At 40.2% G+C, this 20225-nt stretch overlaps 1 protein-coding gene across 1 annotated transcript; it reads left to right on the top strand.

Annotated features, from left to right (window-relative positions):
- Positions 1 to 2599: 2599 nt before the first annotated feature.
- On the top strand, positions 2600 to 17197 carry PRSS35 (serine protease 35). The gene is made up of 2 exons (XM_049896461.1): positions 2600 to 2851; positions 15349 to 17197. Exon 2 carries the CDS (start codon positions 15368 to 15370, stop codon positions 16604 to 16606), a length of 1239 nt encoding a protein of 412 aa, XP_049752418.1. The 5' UTR covers positions 2600 to 2851; positions 15349 to 15367; the 3' UTR covers positions 16607 to 17197.
- The last annotated feature ends 3028 nt before the right edge of the window (positions 17198 to 20225 follow it).

Genomic DNA, 20225 nt, shown 5'->3' on the forward strand with positions numbered 1-20225 from the left:
ATGAGTTGGAATCGACTCGATGGTAAATGGGTGGCGGGGGCGGGGGGAAGTGGAGAGGGTTGTATTAAAAGCAATTTGGTAAAAACCTTTGGTCAAGATAGTCACGATATTTGAAGACCAAGTCTAGAAGCATGGGGGAAAGAAGACTAGAAACTTTATTTTTACATTATTGCCTAAAATGCTAGGGGTATACTGTATAGAATATTCACTCCCATGAGCAAAGGTGGTTGGTGAATGCTAGGAAATTGTAGGACCATTATAACAAAACCAGAATGAGGAACTTGGTGGGGTAGGAAGGGGCCTGTGTGTGATATAGTTGGAGCTGGGTGCTGGGTATCTACATTGCCCATACAAGACTGCAGAAAACCTGAAGGGTTGGACTGGGCCAGAAGGAATCCTGGTTAAGAAAAGCCAGAATCCTGGAACCAGGGAAACAGTAAATATCAAGCATCAGGGCCAGATGAGGCAGAGCTATTAAAAAAAAAAAAAAAAAGTCGATGCTAAAATAATCTGGAAAAGATCCAAAAATAGCGGTCCAGGAGGGATTGAGGTAAAGGGCTCAGCTGTGAAAACGTGGGAGCACCTGAAGCCTGCTGTATGAGATGGTGGTGGTAGTAAAGTTGTGTGCTGACTGCAATAAAGGGGTCAGACCTGAGTCTACACCAAATCCTTCTGGATTTATGCAGCATTAGAATCTCCAGACATTTGAGAGAGAAGGGTGGTAGAGCTCCTTTAGCCCAGCCTTCTCAATTTATGCAGTTATTTGGCCTCAGACAGGACTTTCCATTCTGAGTTCCAGGCTTTCTCTATGACTCCCCCACACTCCATTTGACTAGTAAACTCTCCAGCAAGACTTTCTGGATCCTCCAAGCTTGAGATAGTTTCTTTCTCCTTTGAGATTTTTTTGTTTGTCTGTTTTAGCCTTTTGTATTTTTCTTATGCGATTCTATTAAATCCAGCCAATTAGTTCAACACATAATCAGCACCCACTGTATGCACTGTATGCCAGTTCCTGTCGTAGATGATGGGGATTCAAAGATGCATAGGAAGATTATGACCTAATTGGAGAGACGGAGAGCTTCAGAGCTAATTATATTACAGCTGATAAAACGTATGTGAGTAAACGCAGGTACTAAAGTACAAAGTGAGAAAAGCAGGACACAAAATTGAATATATGGTCTGATCTCATTCTGTTCAAAAAAAATTATATATATATACACACACAGAAACCTGAGAATTGTAATAACCCACTTATTAACCAAGTATTATGGGACATGCTAAAACCTTGTGTTATAAATTCTTGTGTACTTATTTAATCTCCCTGCCTCCAGGGCCAGAACTGGGCTTTTTTAACTTATCCCTGTCTCAGTATATCTGGCCCAAGACCTGTCACCCATTAGAAGCTCAGTAAACAATTCACTACCTGTCTGTCAGTTTGTGGAGACGTGGTGGCTTACATGTTGCTGTGATGCTGGAAGCTATGGCACCTGTATTTCAAATACTAGCAGGGTCACCCAAAATGGGCAGGTTTCAGTGGAACTTCTAGACTAAGATTAAAAAGAAAGGCCTGGTGATCTACTTCACAACAGGCTGCTGTACCGTATAGTGCTGGAAGATGAGCCCCCCCTCCCCCCAGGTTGAAAGGCACTTCATGATACCTACAACAGTGGACTCAAACATATCAACGACCATGAAGATGGTGCAGGACTCCTCTGCACACGCCCCCCCCCCCCCCCATGTTTTGCTCTGTTGTACATAAAGTTGCCATGAGTTGAAGTTAAACTTCAGGGCAACTAACAACAAATGTTGAATAAAGAAACTCCCTTCCTCACAGGGCCCCCCCACTCCAAAGGAGTACCTCTTCTCAAGAGGACAATGAAAGAGATTGAGAGAAAAAGGATGAGGGTAGAATTCTGATGGGACTGAGCTGGGGAAGGACATTAAAGGATACTCTCCAAAGTAAAAAAAAAAAAAAGTCTCGCCCTCACTGGACAGTGGAGAAACTAACGCGCTCCCCCTGGAGGTAGCCCAGGTTGCTGCGAGGGGTGCTCCTGCATTCTTCTGGAGGTGCAGGGTCTTGCTCTTGGGCGTGGCCGTCTTAGGCTAGAGGTGGTCCTAGAGCTTGGCTCTGCTACATGTAAGATTTGCCGGGTGGGTTGTGCTTCTCAGGAAGCGAGGTCCCTTGAAGAGACTATTTCAGGATCGGGACTGGGGAAACTCCCCTGGGTCTTCTAGATGCCTTGAGTCTAAACAGTGAGCTGGGTGGAATGAGATTTCCCCTCCCTCCGCCCCCGCCCCTCCCTTTAGTGCGTCTTCCTGAAACTATTTTGGGGTGCATACTCTCGCAGGACCACAGGGACAGACATCTCTTGTGAACTCATAAGTTTTTCCTAATGCTTAGTTAATTCACATTAGGTGCAGGGATGCTGGGGTGAAAGGTTGCAGGTTCAGTCCCGCACTTCCTAGGAAATCCCCCTATTCGGCCCCGCTGCCAGTTCCTTCTTTCTCCCTCCCTTTCCCGGTCGGGTTTCCTTCCCACCTCCTCCCCTTCGCCTCCCCCCACGTCTGTCCACTAGGCGTCATCGCCCCCTTTCCCCTCCCATCTCCCTGCACGGTCGTGGCGCACAGCTCCGCTCTCGCCTGCTCCCCAGTCTGCCTCGAGCTCCGGGTGGTGGTGGTGGCCTGGCCCTGGCGGAGGGGCCCCAGCTCTGGCTGTCTACGAGGCTGAGGCTCCTGGCAGCGGGGGCCCCCTTTTCTCCCCTCTTCCCTCCCTGGAGAAAGTGGGTGACCACCTCAGGAGCTCTTTGATCTGAGCTGGGCAGCGCCCCTGGGGACTGAACGAGCTTCGCAGGTAAGGATAGAGCCTTCCACCCCGACCTCCCCGCCTCCTCCATGGTGAGACCCTAGAACTTGGAAGTCTCCCTGAGAAAGGCAGGACTCACCCAAGGAATGGTTTTTCGAGGAGCTGCAAAGATAGGAATCAAACTTAGCACTTTCAGACCTCAAAGAAACTTACTGCCCCTCCAACAGGCAGTTCTGTGCGCCAGCCTTTGCACAGTTTAATATTAACAATAACAATGTTTGCGTTGGAATATAAATGGAATTCTTTCTACTTAAGCAGAACCAGAGGGGACCCTCTCTATTTTATAATTATTAACAGATGCCATTGAAAAAGGTGTAAAATCCATTCCTGGAAAGTCTACTCTTGTTGAAAGCCTCTTTGGCAAGGTTACTGTGAGTGAGAGTCCCTCTCTCCCTCTCCCCTCCTTCCCTCCCTCCTTCTCCCTTCCCTCTCTCTTTTATCAACTTGGATGCATGGGTCAGCAAAAGGAACAGTAGAGAGCATTTTAAAAATGGTAAAGTGAAATAGAAATGAAAAATCTTGGACTTGCTTTAAAATATTCTAGTTTAAAAAATGAGTATATAGAGAAAAAAGATTATCAAAATATTGATAATTGTTGAAGCTGGGTGATGGGTGCATGGCAGGGGGGTATTATACTTTCTCTCTACTTTTGTGTGATTGTGAAATTTCCTATAATGAAAAGTTGTAGAAAAGCTGTTGCTCAATTCCTCTGACCTTTTACACCTTTCAAAAAGAAGCTGCATCTCATAACTAGGTTTTATTTCTATCTTGTATTAACCCTCTGACTTCTAAAATTCTCATTTTATCGCAAGTTCATTTGTCTCTACAGAGGATTGTAAAAGTTATATTTTGCTACCTGGGAATTATGTTTGGAATCTGGTTTGTAATTTAGAAGAGAGAATGTTAACACTCCAGCCAATAAGACACTTAAGCTTGAAAGTAGCAGCCAAGCATCATATGGAATTTTATTTTCATTAGGAAATTAAAGGAGTTACTTTGTGTAAGAAGGACTAGATGTCAATGCCTCCCCTTTTTTTTCTGACAGCACAACCTGTACATTTTTAAGAATTCTTTTCATATTTTTAAACGAGAGAGTTTTTTAGTATAGTGCTTGGCACATAGTTGTTGCTCGTTCCACGTTAAGATAAACAATTGCTAGTGTGAGTTTATTTTCCCTACTGAGGAAAACATTTATAGTTCTCTGCCCAAATGCTCAAATAGCCCAGGCAAGCATATTGCTGTTTAGCACGGTAGAATCAGATGTGTGCCCTTCTGTACATAGCACCGAGTTCCCTTTGCAGATGAGGAATCTGAGATCCAGAGAGGTTAGGAAACAGCAAAGTCAAATGAATGGTATGCAAGTCATTATTTTATAACTTTGCTTAGCTAAAATGAGCAAGTAGGCAAAACTGATGACTTTATGATCAGCTAAATACATTGTGATCATATGTCTTAAAGCCTGAAAAGTAGCAGGCCTTATATATTTACAGGTATTCTTTGCTTTCAAAGCTCAATTCACAAGATATGAAGATAGATTAGGAGCCATATGTGGTGTGCTTTTTAAGTCGGCACAGGAAGGAGCCATCAGAGTCCCCTTGGGACTCTCCTAGTGCCATTCACTCCAAATTTGATTTACACACAGCACACCCTTTGCATAAATTGAAATGTCCATGTTCTGGAAAAACAGCTAAAAAACAAAAGGTTTTCTTTTTCTATTGTGATGAGAAACAGAAGTTCTGGGTTACTGTAAAATAATCAAATGTGTAACTTTATCATCTCCCTTTCCTTCAAATACAGCCAAGAATTTTAAGCAGACATTACTTTGTCTCCACTCCTGAAACTAAATTTGAAAATAAAGCTGTGGATATGATCTTTTGAATAGAAATTGGCACGCTGTCAATGACTTTTTTGCCATTTATTTTCAGCATAGAATCAGCAGAGACTTTACCCTTTAGTAATGGGTTGTAAAGTATTTGATACACATGTATGAAATAGTTGGCAGGTTGAAGATTTTCCCTAGTGTATTGAAATGAATTGCAGCACATTTGGGAGACGATTTAGCGGTGCTGTAGGTCAGGATGGAAATGTGCAGGCCCTGCAATGGTTTTTGGAAAACCACCTGCCAGAAAATTGTCTGGCTAGAGACAGCATGATCAGGTTGCAGTTCATTAGGATGGGCTCTGTGGACTGTAAGTGGGTTTTCTTAATGTGATAAATTCCATATGCTTCAACCACTTACTATATTATTAGCCAGTTGGATTCCTCCCCCCCCCCCCCTTTTAAAATAAACTCTCTCACAGCTGAATGAATGTAAAGGATTTAAATGCTTGATATTAGATTTGCCACCAGCTGGCTAACTGTGCCATCTAGTGGTAGCAACACAAATAGCAGGTAAATTCCTAACCCAGAGGACTGAGAACTGAAGGTGGGCGGTTTCAATCCACCCAGAGGCGCCTCAGAAGACAGGTTTGGCCATCTGCTTCTGAAAGGTCACAGCCTTGAAAACCCTATGGAGTAGTTCTACTCTCAACACCTGGGGTTACCATGAGTCAGAATTGACTCGACCACAACTAACAACAACAAAAACAACTAATGAGTAAACTACTGAGCTTTCTCATTTCTGGTTTTATCTAGGACTTTAGATCTGGGAGGATAGAAATTTTCTAGTCCATTTTGATGGCTAAAAGAAGGACTGTCAGGGAGATTGTTTAAAAATGGAAGTGGTTTTGAAATGACATATAGTATAGTAAGTACTCAGAATGTATTTAATGAAGTTATCTGCCTGTTTCCAATTCTCTCCAGCAATTGTACACTAAAGTTTTACCATGATCTGCTTTTAGTTCTAAATTTGCATATTTATATAATTTTCCTTAAAATGAAAATTTTCATTTAAGTCTCTGAACCACACATTCTTTTCCACTTTATATCATTGCCTACTAACTCTAAACATCCAGTTTATCAATCCATCAGACATCTGCCCTTTGAAATCTTCTGTTCAGCTTTTTTACTTCATCATTTCTTCCATTCGTTTTAGCTACTCTACATTCAAGAGCAAGTTTTACTTCACAAGTATATTAGTTTCCAGTTGCTGCTATATCAAATAACCAAAACCTTAGTGTCTTAAAGCCACATCACTGTATCTTACAGTTCTGGAGGTCAGAAGTCTAAAATGGGTCATCAGGGTTATGTCCCTTCTGGAGGCTCTAGGGAAGAATCCATCTCCTTGCCTTTTTCAGCTTCTAGAGGCTGCCTGCATTCCTTGACTCATGGTCCTCCATCACGCCAACTTCAGCTTCCATCTTCATATCTCCTTCTTACTCTCTTGCAGGCCTTCAAACCTTCGAACCTGGTTCAAACCCCTGTTTAAAAAACTTGCATTTCCTCCTCAGATATAGTGAATCCGAAACTACATTTTAATAAGATCCCCAGGTGATTCTTATGTATAATAAATTTTGAGAACAACTGCTCTACTAGTGGTTCTCAGAATTGATCCCTAAGTTAGCATTGCCTGGGAACTTGTTAGAAATGCAAATTCTCAGCAGGGGTTCGAACAAGACCAAATTGGTTAGAAGCCCTGCTCTCTTGAGCCTCCTTGCCTCCCTCTCATTATGACTATTATAGTAAAATTGGCTCCACTCGAGTAATCCAGGATACTCTCCCCATATCAAAATCCTTAACCTAATCACATTGGCACAATCCCTCTTACTATGTAAGGAATTTATTTACAGGTTCTGGGAATTTAGGATGTGGACATCTTTGGGGGCCGTTATGAGATATCCAGCAGTTAGAGATGCATCAAATACTTTATAAATATCTAGCCAAGTTTTGACTCCCACCATTTGATATTAAGGAGCCCTGGTGGCACAGTGGTTCAAGCACTTGGCTGCTAACTGAAGGATTGGCAGTTCAAACCCATCAGCTGTTCCACGGGAGAAAGATGTGGCAATCTGCTTCCGTAAAGATTTAAAGCCTTGGAAACCTTATGGGGCACTTCTACTCTGTCCAGCAGGGTCCCTGTGAGTTGGAATTGCCTCAACAGCATGGATTTGGTTGGTTGGTTTGATATTAATAAGAACAATAATTGCTACCATTTATTGAGTATGTACTGTGCTTTGGGCATTGTGTATATCAGATTAGCTTCTCATAAAAATACTCTAAAATATCCTATTTAACAAAGGTGGAAATTAAAGTTCAAAGAGATTAAGTAACCTTCACGAAATCACCCTACTAATCAGGGGCAAGTTTACTTAAATTGGGTTGGCTTCAACACCCACAGTCATTGATACACCCCAGTTCTTACTCTCCATATTTTTTGTCACTGACACTACTGTTTTCTCATCCACGTGATACCATTCTGTTTGTAACGTAAATGTCACCCCCCATTCAATGCTTCAGTCAGCCATCTACACTCAGTGAGTGCCTAAAGTGGGCTGGGAATTGTAGTTCATAAAATACTTTTCCCTCTCCATCTGCTCCCAACTTGTGAAGCTATTGAAATTTTTACAAGTGTTCTCCAAGACATAACCCCTTCCTTTCATGCTGGCTTTACAGCTGTGTACTCTCACTAGTAACGCTCTCCCTCTTCTACTCATGGTCTTTTGCTTAAGCCATCACATCTTTCTGCAGTTTAGAATATCTGGGCCACAATGTCTACCTGTCGTATGTTAATCTTTACTGAGCAGGTGAAGGGTGAAAGTTGAGGAAGAGAGGAGAGAAGATGTCTGGCACACATCTTCATTATTTATGTATGTGTGTAAATGTCAGCATTGGCAGTGGCGTTGGCAGGGGCAGGTGGTTTTGATTATGGATGGCTGAATAAAGGGCAGCCAAGTGTAAACAAAGTGGTTATGCAATCATTGGTTTGTCCTAGGAGCCCTTGTGGTGCAGTTAAGTTCTAGGCTGCTCACCAAAAGGTTGGTGGTTTGAACCCACTCAGCTCCACAGGATAAAGACCTGGCAATCTGCTTCTGTAAAGATTACAGTCAGGAAAACCTTATGGGGGCAGCTCTACTCTCTCACATGAGATCACTATGAGTTGAAAATGACTTGGTGGCACCTGCCAAGAACAACAACATATATGTTAGGGTAGGAGTTGATATTGGCCCTACAGGGTCATTGATCTGACTGAGCAGTCTCTGCCCCACACCCCCCCCCGAAAATGTTTGATGGATTAATAAAATACTGTGTCCCATAGCAAAACACTGTACACATGAATTTGAACATCCACATATACATTATAAAGGGGGGAGGAGCAAAGGAAAAGAAAGGCATGTTGAGTGTGACACCACCACCTGATGGGGAAAGTATAGATCCTTTGATGGTAAGTCAGCATTCTCATTTGACATATTTAATAAAGTGGGCAATCATCTAATTTTTCATTGGCCCACCTTCTCTACCTAAGATCAGGGTAAGACAAAACAGAAAAGAAACTGAGTCTTCAAGAATAATTATGTCATGTCATAGTACAATTCTGTACACTCTAGCTAGACCCACTCAAAAGTTTGGTGTTTCATTGTGAATTGTTCCCTTAGAGTAACTGTTTTGACATATTGACTCTGTTTTTTTTTTTAAGGCTGAGGGCCTGATGCAGTTCCAGAATTCCTAGTGTAGACCCAGGCTATAAATAAGACACAGGGAATGCGATTCAAGCATTCTGTGGCTGCGCAGTGTTTAATCACACTCAAAACTTGAAAGCAAGGAGAAAAATATATTACAGAGCCACAGATAGTCACAGAAACGAGTAATTAGGAAAACATTCATTTGGGAAGTCTCTAAAGTGAAGCTGTCCTTGAACAAAAAAAGCAAAGAAAAAGGGAGTTTGAGAGTGTGTTGGGAACGATTCTAATGTAAAAATATTTGACTGTAAAATTGACTTTTTAGAAATCTATAAGTGCTCTCGCTTTGGCTGATATTATAGCTTGTTATAAAGTGATACTAATTCACCCATTAAGGAAAAACCATAGTTATAAAATAATAATATACTAATTGACTGCTTACTATGCACTGGGCTCAATGGAACTTCTTTGCATAGATTGTCTCATTTAATCCTCACAATAACCTTATAAGGTAGAGATTATTGTTATCCCTACTGTGAGGATGAGGAAAACAACTTAGGTTAATGAACAGCCCAAATTCATAGACCTAATAAGTGGCAGTGATGGGATTTGAGCTCAAGTTTTCTCACTCCTTGGTCTGCACCCCTAACCACTATGCTGGTATAGATACTAAACCCTACCAGCCATGACATGTCTATGAAACCATAAACTAAAAGAGAGGGAGAGAAGCATTAAGCCATCTCTTACAGTAATGTATGTATTCCTATGGCCATTTCTAATAGTAGACCAGGTGCATATGTGGAACCAGAACAACTCTGCTGGTAAGAGTTTGTCTACATATACTGACATTCTTGCTTCCTCCCTGTCTTAGTTATCTGGCGCTGCTGTAACAGAAACTTATTCTCTCACAGTCTAGGAGGCTAGAAGTCTGAATTCAGGGTGCCAGTTTCCAGGGAAGGCTTTCTCTCTCTGTTGGTTCTAGAGGAAGGTCCTGGTCATCAATCTTTCCTTGGTCTGGATGCTTCTCAGCGCAGGGTCCAAAGGAAGTGCTCCCCTCCTCGTTCTTCATTCTTGTTGGCATGAGGTAAACTGGTCTCTCTGTTTGCTTTTCTCTTTTTTATCTCAAAAGAGATTGACTCAAGATACAACCTAATCATGTAGATTGAGTACTGACTCCTTAACATAGCCACCTCTAATCCTGCCTCATTAACATCACAGAGATAGGATTTACAACACACAGGAAAATCACATCAGATGACAAAATGTTGGACAGTCACATGATACTGGGAACCATGGCCTGGCCAAGTTGACACACATTTTGGGGGGACGAAATTCAATCCATAACACTCCCTAATTCCCTTCCACTGTGTTTGTCTCTGTGATCCAACTCATCCGTAATCAATGTGTGTACTCTGATTTATGGTGGAGAGTGATGACTGCAACCTCAGTTGCATTAAATTGAAATTTGAAGTCCCATATCCAAGCCATCTGGAAAGTGACAATGAAAGTCCCAATTATAATGGAGGACGGAAAAAAGGAAGGGGTTGGGGAAGACAAGGGACGTTAAACTAGTTGCCACTGAGACGATTCTGACTCATGGCAATCTCGTGTGTCAGAGAACTGTGCTCCATAGGGTTTTCAATGACGGATTTTTCAGAAGTATATTGTTGGGTCTTTTTTCAGAGGTGCCTCAGGGTGGAATCTAACTACCAACCTTTTGCTTAGCAGCCAAGCATGTTAACTGTTTTTATTACCCAGGAACTCCACAAGAGACGTTAAACAAACAAACAAAAAAAAAAACCCTGGTGGCGTAGTGATTAAGTGCTACGGCTGCTAACCAAAGGTTCGGCAGTTCAAATCTGCCGGGTACTCCTTGGAAACTCTATGGGGCAGTTCTACTCTGTCCTATAGGGTTGCTATGACAAGGGACATTAGACATTTCAAAATGTTATAGCTCTCTCACCATTGAGACAGTGTCTCTTTAGAGCAATGAGTTAGTGCTTTCTGGACAATGAGCATATCCACTGAACTGTGAGTTGCTCTATCATTTATGTCTCATTGACATTTTACCACAAGGCAAAGTTAGATTTTCCAAAAGAAACTGCCCTTAAACATTTGTCCAATTTTAAATTACAGGCCAAATTAGACAGGCTAACTAAATCCATGTCCTCTTATTACAGTGATTCTGAGGTCATATTATGAGGCTCTGCCCTTCCCATGGCCAAGGATAGACGTGAGCATGGCTGTTATTTCTGTGGTACGTGGCAACAGAGCTCTCTCAGAGGGCACCACACAGGCCAGCAAACCAGTGCCATTGCATGATCTGTAGCATCAGGTGTTGGAGACATTACATACAAGACTACTTGATTTGATTTTTTTTTCCCCAGGACTCTTATTAAGCCACTTACATGTAAGCCATATTTATTCTTTATTAAATGGATAAACCATTCATTATTAGCAGTTGCTAGCATAGGAAAGAGGAAAGAGGAAGGCCCTCAATGAGAGGGATTGACACAGTGGCTGCAGCAGTGGGCTCAAGCATAACGATGATTGTGAGGATGGCGCAGGACCAGGCAGTGCTTTTTTCTTTTGTACGTAGGGTTGCTATGAGTCAGAGCTGACTTGACAGCATCTAACAACAAACAATAACAATATAGGAAAAGAGAATGTTTCAGAAAATTTGGTTTTTACACGATGATGAAGCAGACAAGGTGTGCAGATATCATTTGAAACTCAGTTAAGGAATCTTCCTTGGAAAGACCACCCTGTGGTGTGTGGCTCAAGATGTTCCACCAGGTTCTTGGGTGCTGCAGTGGTTCTCAAACGTTAGTGAGCATCAGAGTCACATGGTGGGCTGGTTAAACTACAGATGCCTGATCCCATTGGCAGTTTTGGACACTAGGTCTGGAGGAGGTTCTGAGAATTTGCATTTTTAACAAGTTCCCAGGTGATGGTGATGCTGCTGGTCCAGGAACTACAATCTCAGAACTACTGGCTTAGTATTTCCTTTTGGTGAGCAACCAAGATTTGGGTTGTCAGCCGTTTCTTACTGCTGTGAAGATGTTCACCTAAGCACACACTCAGTGGGAAAACCACACCCATGCAGTCATTGCTTTGTGCCAAGCATGGCTAAAAAGGGAACTGATGGAGTTGAAAATTTCAAAATTATTAGCGAAGTCTTTGAATAGACTAATAGATTTAAAAATCAGTGTGACATATTTACCAAACAAATGAAATTATACTTGACTACTCAACTCCGATGAGGCTTTCTTAAAAGTCTTGCTGTAGACTATGGCACAGGGCATATGTTTTATTTGGTAAAGAGTAGGAGAAATTCTATATTTGAGATCTACATTCAAGTTCAGTGATTTGAATAGTAAAAGATCATCTGGTCAGTTACCATTTAATATTTATATTCTGCTTTTCTAATCCCTAAGAACCTAAACAGTTGAAAGATAATTAAATAGTCCTGGAAAAAATAAGACGTAACTGGGGAAACAATGCCATACTGCCACATGATTTGGACTCCCTCTGCTTTGCCCAGGGATGCCTTTCACACACTGATTACTCTGCAGATCATGAGAAAATACGGTGGCCATCGAGTCGACCCTGACTCGTGATGACCCCACATGTGTCAGAACAGAATTGTGCTCCACAGGGTTTTCAGTGGCTGATTTCATAGAAGTAGATGACCAAGCCTTTCTTCCGAGGGGCCCCTGGGTAGACTTGAACCAAGAATCTGTTTGTTAACAGCAGACTGTGACCATTAGCACCACCTATCAAGAGTTAAAATATACCACGTAATTCTTTGTATCTCTTGACATGGTATTGGGCTGACTCTCAGACTTTGATGGAATCATTAAGTACATAACGACTAGCTGTTGTCTTAAACGCTAAAACAAATACCAATTTTAACAATTTTTGTTTCCCATACCCTCCCCCCAAAAAAATCTCGTTTGAAATTTTGCTAAGAATCAATTAGATTAAAAATATACCCTTTTCAACATCCATTTTGGTCTGTTGATAAGCTGAGGGCACCAAATAACTCTAATCTTTTAAAAAAAAATTTAAGGCAAAGACAAAATTTTTCATCTTGGGAGCTATCTGGTTAAACAAAATTTCAAGGGCTCGTAATAGTTGCTGAGTTGTTAGCCCTTTTTCACTCCAACCCAATTTAAACAAATTGATGAAATTGTCATTGTGAAGATTGCATAGAAGATAACAAAAGAAAATACTAAGTAGCTCAACTTACACTTGGATACAGTATGATTCCTCTTTGTATACAGTCAAATTTGCTATGATGATGATTAGAAAATTTTTCATGAGTGCAGGTTTTTCTGGAGTATGTTCTTTATTGATTTTTTTTTTGACAATATACTTCGATCTCTACAGAAGAGAATGTCCTGTCTTCAAAATAAATTTACAAGCTATTTAGGAAATATTACAATATAATATTCAACAGAACACCATTACTTAACATACAAGTGTGAACAGATGAAGAAATGGAAATTGTATAACTTCTGTATAAATTTGCTGATGCCAAAAAATGATACAGATTATTCTAAGTTTGCTTAATATTCTCAAATGTATGATGGTTCAAATTAATTGTCATGTTTTGTTGAACATATCATGTTTAAGCAATAAACAGATTAATGTGTATTAGTTTCCTACTAATAAAGTAATAAAGTACCACCAACTGGGTGACTTAAAACAACAGAAACTTATTCTCTCACTGCTCTGGAGGCTAGAAGCCTACAATCAAGGTGTTGGCAGGGCCATACTCCCTCCAAAGGCTCTAGGGTAGAAGCCTTCCTTGTCTCTTCTAGCTCCCTGTGGTTGCCGTCAATCCTTGGCTTTCCTTGGTTTGTGGCAGCATAACTCTAATCACTGCCCTTCTCTCCACATGGCCATCTTGCCTCTGTTTCTGTGTCTTTGAGTCCAGATTTCCTCTTCTCATAAGGACACCTATCACTGGATTAAGGCCTGCCCCTGGCAGTGCAGTGGTTAAAAGCTACGGCTGCTCACCAGAAGGTCGACAGTTCGAATCCACCAGCTGCTACTTGGAATCCCTATAGGGCAGTTCTGCTCTGTCCTATAGGGTCACTATGTGTCAGAATCAACTTGATGGCAACAGGTTTGGTTTTGGTTTCATCCAGTATGATCTCATTTTAACTTAATTCTACAAAGATCCTATTTCAAAATAAAGTAATATTTACAGGTACTGAGGGGTAGGATTCCAACATATATTTTGGGGGACACAATTCAAACCACAGCATGTGGGATTTTTTTGTTTTATCAAAAGAATATTATTAGTTAATAAAGTTATGTTCTTGTGTATGGCAGAATCAACTCTACTGTATCAAGGGGTGTCCATATACATCAGAGATGACTTGCCTTTCATGCCAGTGCACAGGATCCTGTGGGTGTACTCTGGGCTGTGGGTCATTCCTAACATTCCTCATTAGCTTTCATTTCCGTGCAAAAAAATATCCTCAGAAAGTATTGAGAGTGAAGGCACTGTAGGAGTACTCTAGCCTTGAATTGCCCCTGCTTTATAAAAAGTGATGGAAACCCTGGTAGCATAGTGGGTAAGAGCTACAGCTGCTAATCAAAAGGTCAGCAGTTAAAATCCACCAGGCACTCCTTGGAAACTCTATGGGGCAGTTCTACTCTGTCCTATAGGGTCAGTATGAGTCGGAATTGACTCCATGGCAATGGTTTTTTTTTTTTTTTTTTTTTGGTATGAAAAGTGCAAGTCATTTGAAAGCCTTAATATTTTGACTATTAGTTTAAAATGATTTGGATCATAGCTCACAAATAAATGACACAGTTGAAAACTGCTGCTCCAAAGAGTGCTACCACTCCCCTCCAAAGCAAAAACAACAGCTGACAAACATCCGTTCTAATAAATCAGGGCATTTACATGCCAGTGAGTCTGGAGAAGCAGGAAAAGAGTGCAAGAAGATGTAAATGTAAGAGGTATTATATAATTTACCAAGTACTGGCAACTTTAAAAACATTTTAAACACAAAAGCACTGTTCTTTGCCAAGGAGATCATGATGAACGGTATTATATCTAACCATGATCATGAGTCTGCAAGCGGCACATCCAGAACCATAGCCGGTGCTCCACAAATTCACAACGAATTCTAATACACAGTAAGACCCCACTATGAAGCACTTTCACGTGTTGTTTCACTTGGATGGTGGATCCAAGCACAGTTTTTGTTGGGCGGGGGGGGAGGGGGGAAGCATGGTTCTGCTTGAAAAAAATCAAAGCAAGTCAATAGCAAATTAAGCCACTTACGAGCTTTTCTGCTTTTTTGACTATTATTCGGTGGTTTACATTGGACCTTTACATCAGCTTGGCCTGTGAACTCTGTGCTGAGGAAATTCAATATATTCCAACGCATATTTTTTGAACTCTGTACATCTCCGTTCTAAAGACAATGAATTTATGATCCATGCTTTTAACGAGCTAAGTCAGAGGAAAGAGTTTAGGACATGTGCTCCCACCTTATTTTCTAAATCATCTGGAAATAAGGTTCTAGGAAATCTAGGAAGGAAGGATGTGTGGCGTAGGCAATGGGGGGGGGCCCTGTTTGCGGCCCCATCTTACTCTCCCAGGCATTGGGTGTCCGGGGAGATGAGGGTAGAGATGACAGGTGGAGGGAAGGGTGCATGAAAAACAGTTCACTGATTTTGGAAGTCTGTAAGAGCTCTCCTTTTTTAAGAGCTTACTTAGCAGAGTTTTTATCAAATAAATCTCAGTAAATCTAAAAAAAATTTTTTTTTTTTTTAAGTAAATTGAAAATAAGGACTCCTATTTGCAGTGAAGGTACATTTAGACCTAAGACCTAAATGAAATGGATAGGTAAAATTTGCTTAAAAAAGTAAACATTGTAAACCTTTTCTTTTTCTGTTTTTAAGGACAAAATAAAAGAACAAAATGAAATATATACTATTTTGGGTGATACTTTTCACCCCTGCATGGACCCGCATTGATGGCTCTGAAATGGAACAAGATGTTATGTGGCACTTGAGAAAAATACCCCGGATTGTCAGTGAAAGGACTTTCCATCTCACCAGCGCCACCTTTGAGGCAGATGCTAAGATGGTGTTAAACAGAGTGTGTGGCATCGAATGCCAGAAAGAACTCCCAGCTCCCAGCCTTTCTGAACTAGAGGATTCTCTTTCATATGAGACTGTCTTTGAGAACGGCACTCGAACCCTGACCAGAGTGAAAGTTCAAGATTTGGTCCTTGAGCCAACTCAAAATTTCACAAAAGAAGCATTTGTTAGGAGAAAGAGACAGGTGTATGGCACAGACAGCAGGTTCAGCATCTTGGACAAAAGATTCTTAACCAATTTCCCTTTCAGTACAGCTGTGAAGCTCTCCACAGGCTGTAGTGGCATTCTGATTTCCCCTCTTCATGTTCTAACAGCTGCCCACTGTGTTCATGATGGAAAGGACTATATCAAAGGGAGTAAAAAGCTAAGGGTAGGATTGTTGAAGATGAGAAATAAAGGTGGTGGCAAGAAACATAGAGGTTCTAAGAGGAGCAGTAGAGAAGCTAATGGTGACAACCAAAGAACAGACACCAAAGAGAATCTGAAAGAGAGAGCCCAGGGTGGAAGGAGAAGAAAAGAACCTGGTCGGGGTCAGAGAGTCACGGAGGGTAGGCCCTCCTTCCAGTGGACTCGGGTCAAGAACACCCACATTCCAAAAGGCTGGGCAAGAGGAGGGAGGGGAGATGCTGCCTTGGACTATGACTATGCCCTTCTGGAGCTGAAACGTGCTCACAAAAAGAAATACATGGAACTAGGAACCAGTCCAACCATCAAGAAGATGCCAGGTGGAATGATCCACTTCTCAGGATTTGATAATGACAGGCCTGATCAGTTAGTCTATCGGTTTTGTAGCGTGTCTGATGAATCCAATGATCTCCTCTACCAATACTGTGATGCAGAGACCGGCTCCACTGGCTCTGGGGTCTATCTGCGTCTGAAAGAGCCAGACAAAAAGAACTGGAAGCGCAAGATCATTGCAGTCTATTCAGGCCACCAGTGGGTGGATGTCCACGGTGTTCAGAAGGACTACAACGTGGCTGTACGCATCACACCCCTCAAGTATGCTCAGATTTGCCTTTGGATTCATGGGAATGATGCCAATTGTACGTACGGCTAACAAAAACCTGAAAGAAGGCCATGTATTATCAAAATTGCATAGAAAACCAGTTCCGATTACTACAGCAAGATCAGCTCCTCTGATCTTAGGAGGTTAGGCCCAGACTTGAACCCTATCAATAGCATTTCAACATTTTTACAAATCTATTTTTTTTTTTATTCTTTCAAAATTAGTAGATTTTCATACATTTAAAAATTTTTTAGGTACACATATTGAAACAAAGTGGGCACTTCAGTGCCAAGTATATACTTTTGTTTACATGGTGGTAAGTTTCCTTTGTGGGAAAACTTTTGTTTCCTTCTGCCTTTTTAACATTTAGACATCCTTTAACACTGCAAACTGGTACTATAACCAATACGTGATTTCTCAATGGACTTATTCAGGGTCCTACTCTAAGAAGATTCTAATAGCATGCAGGCTGCGTACTAAATGTGATATGGCACACACAGACGCAGGCAGTAACAAGATTAGCATCAGGTCAGAGAGAATAACCTACAGCACGTTTCCTCTGAGACGGAACCAGGATTTATATTGTGTTTTCTGTCAGGCCTGAGGAGCTTTATTATTACTGTTATTTTTTTTTTTTTTTTTGAAGAATTACAAATCAGAAGGAATGGCAAACTGTATAAATTAAACTATTTCACTGCTTTAAAAAAAATCAGTTGAAGTGTGCACTATTTAAAAATGGTTAGGAATATTTTGTTCTATGAGATAAACCTAGTTTGAAAAAAGGGAAGCTTACCATTTGAAGATCTCAAGTTTTTATTTAACTAATATTTAAAACTAGGACTTTTCATGAATGCATAATGAAGACAGTTCAAAAGTTATAGTGATCATGTATTGAAAATCACAGCATTTTATGTTGCACATCTCACTATATGCAAGTTTTTTTTTTTTTTTTAGGACAAGGAATCTGTGGTCTTTTAAAAAAAGAGTATTTCTTTCCCCCTTGACAAACTTTAGCTTTCTTAATAGATCACAGGCATATTATTTTGGCAGATTCTCTAATTAGCAGTTTTAGATTTGTCCTTTCCTAAAAATGAATATAATTTAGCACTATGATTTTCAAGAGAAAGTTCTGATCATTTTCATTGGGGACCAAGGCAACACACCCACTCAGGCCATCACGGGGTCTAAGCTGACAGAGTCCAGTGGCTACCCTGGGGCAAAACACAGAGTAGGCACTCAGCACACATTTCTTGAAAGCACAAGTATTTGCTGACTGGACGGGAAAGGGGATTAGTTCACGGCATTATGCATTAAACATCTAGTGATTTGTAATTGAGTGCAACATAAAATTCAGGAATTGTAGGCCTGGTTTCTCGTCTGCTCTTCCTGGAAATTACTATGGCACATATACTCCCATGTATTGTGACTCACCCACGTCACTGATTCTGCCTGAGTTCAAATTTATTTTAGTTACCATTTTTTAAAGGATGGGGAGTTATACCCTTCAATATTTTATTAGATTATAACAAAAATGATTTTGTGAATGGTGTCTCAAATAACTGAAATTCAATACAAGTGCACATTCTTTTATGTGAATCTTAAAAATGATTCAATAAAACATTTCAAAAAGAATCTAGCTATAACTCTTACTGTATCTGTATATACGTCTTATAGGGTTTCCCGCTTAGTGCTCAGAAAGTATATTTATAAAAAATATAATTCTATTTAATTGCAAACACATTTCACTGAGTAGTACTTTTATCATTGTGGCTAATGTTTTGGTTGAATTTTTTTTTTTTTTTTTTTGGTCAGGGAGGAAAACATCTTTGCAATTACTGCAACCAAAATTTTTCAGTGGGGTGAATTTTATACCCTCCCCCCTCCCCCACAGAGCTGAGTGGATCTATCTTCACCTTAGATTCTTAGAACGTAATTCTTGGGATTTGGGTAAGCTCGGAGTAACTTAGGGTGCTTGGTGTCAATGGTTTGTTGCATAAGGTTAAGTACTGAATGTACATCATTTCCTTAAAAGCACTGTACTATATAGATTTCCAGATTAAAAAATGTAACTGATTTGCAGAGGTTTGTTTGGTTCTCCCATCCTATTCCTATTACCAGTAAGTCATGACCTATTTAGGACCAATGGGTCTACTAAAACATACTAAATTAGACTCAGAAAGTTTTTCTTTATGTATTTTTTCTGATGTGCATATCAGATTTGAAGTAGAAAATTAAATTGAATTCACTTAGTTAAACAAGTATGTATATACACATACGGTGTCTACTGTGTACAAAGGATTGTACTGACTTATTTCTTTGAAAAACTCGACAATGGTTGAATTCAAATGACTACTTACAAAAGAACTGAAATTTAAAATTCTCTTTTTCCCCTTACGCAACATATTTCATTTTTTTCTTTCTCAAATGTGTAGGTGTGTGCAGAGGAGCCTTAACATTGAGTTTTCTTTTTGATATACTTCTTAGTTAAATCCCAGTCGCTCATTTAACAATGATTGAAATGTTTATGTATGGCCAAGATTAGGGTTCTGGATAAATTTACCCTTCTTATTTGTAGACCAAAGAATTCTTTGATATTCTTATTTTATAGAAAAAATCTCAGAAGAGAACATAAAGATCATCTAGTTTAGCCTTCTACTTTAGGTTTTAGTCCTCCTCCATAACATTCCCTTAAATTGGTTATCCAGTGATGAGAAAACAACTTTTCATCACTAAAATATTATTTAGTTATTAAAATTAATTCAGCAATATAACTTATTTTACCTATAGTTACATTAGTAGTTCAGTCACTAATATTATAAAAATTGCATTGTGTTTATGTTGCATTTTATCCCAATGGTAACTGTTTAGACTACTCACGATTCTTTGGCCTTAGGCCAGTAAATCAGTTGTTTACTCTCATCAAAACTAAATTGTGACCATTAATTAAAAATATTGGGATAAGGCAATCCAACAAAGGCACTGGGGCATTTCAAGAATGTGGATCTTTGGCTATAAATAACCTGGAAATAGTATCGTTGTTCTTTCTTGTGGTTTCCCCATAACAATTGAACATATTTTGGCTACTGGTTTTAAAAAGTACCTGCCATAAATCCTACTTTTACTAAAAATAATAAGCAAAACCATCTCCAGTTAATCTTTTTAATAAACATTGATTTTTTTGCAGATAGGTCACTGCTCTTTATGCAATAGCCAAATCATAAGGTGCAGAGAGATATTTAGGAGATTTGGTCTAATTAATGGTAAAATCATGTTTCTCATCAGATAGGGTCAGTTTGTAGGCAGATTCACAATTCCTTATTGATTCACTATTCAACTAAGGGACACAAACACTCTCAGATGGTTTTCTTTTCTACTTACAAAGCCTGGGGAGGGAAATTCCCTGTCTACTCCTTTCTGTATTTAAAAACTGGCAGTTTGAGCCAATTAGCTCCACTGGCTAGAGCATGGTGGCCAAAATTATGTGTGATTCCAGGGTGGGCTCGTTTGCTTTACTCACAGGTAAGGTGTCTATTCCAAACCCACAAGTTGCACCTTGCGCATGTCCAGGGAACTCACAAACATACCGGTCATTTTATATGGATGGCAGCTCAGGCCAGCCAATCTCCTTTTCACTTTCATCATTATCATCTAAAGTGCTAGTACCTGCCTC

The sequence above is a fragment of the Elephas maximus genome, chromosome 1 (assembly GCF_024166365.1).
Source record: "Elephas maximus indicus isolate mEleMax1 chromosome 1, mEleMax1 primary haplotype, whole genome shotgun sequence".
Lineage (NCBI taxonomy): Eukaryota > Metazoa > Chordata > Mammalia > Proboscidea > Elephantidae > Elephas > Elephas maximus.

Coding starts and splice junctions, on each gene's coding strand:
- PRSS35 (XM_049896461.1), top strand. CDS start 15,368: ATGAAATATATACTATTTTGGGTGATACTTTTCACCCCTGCATGGACC.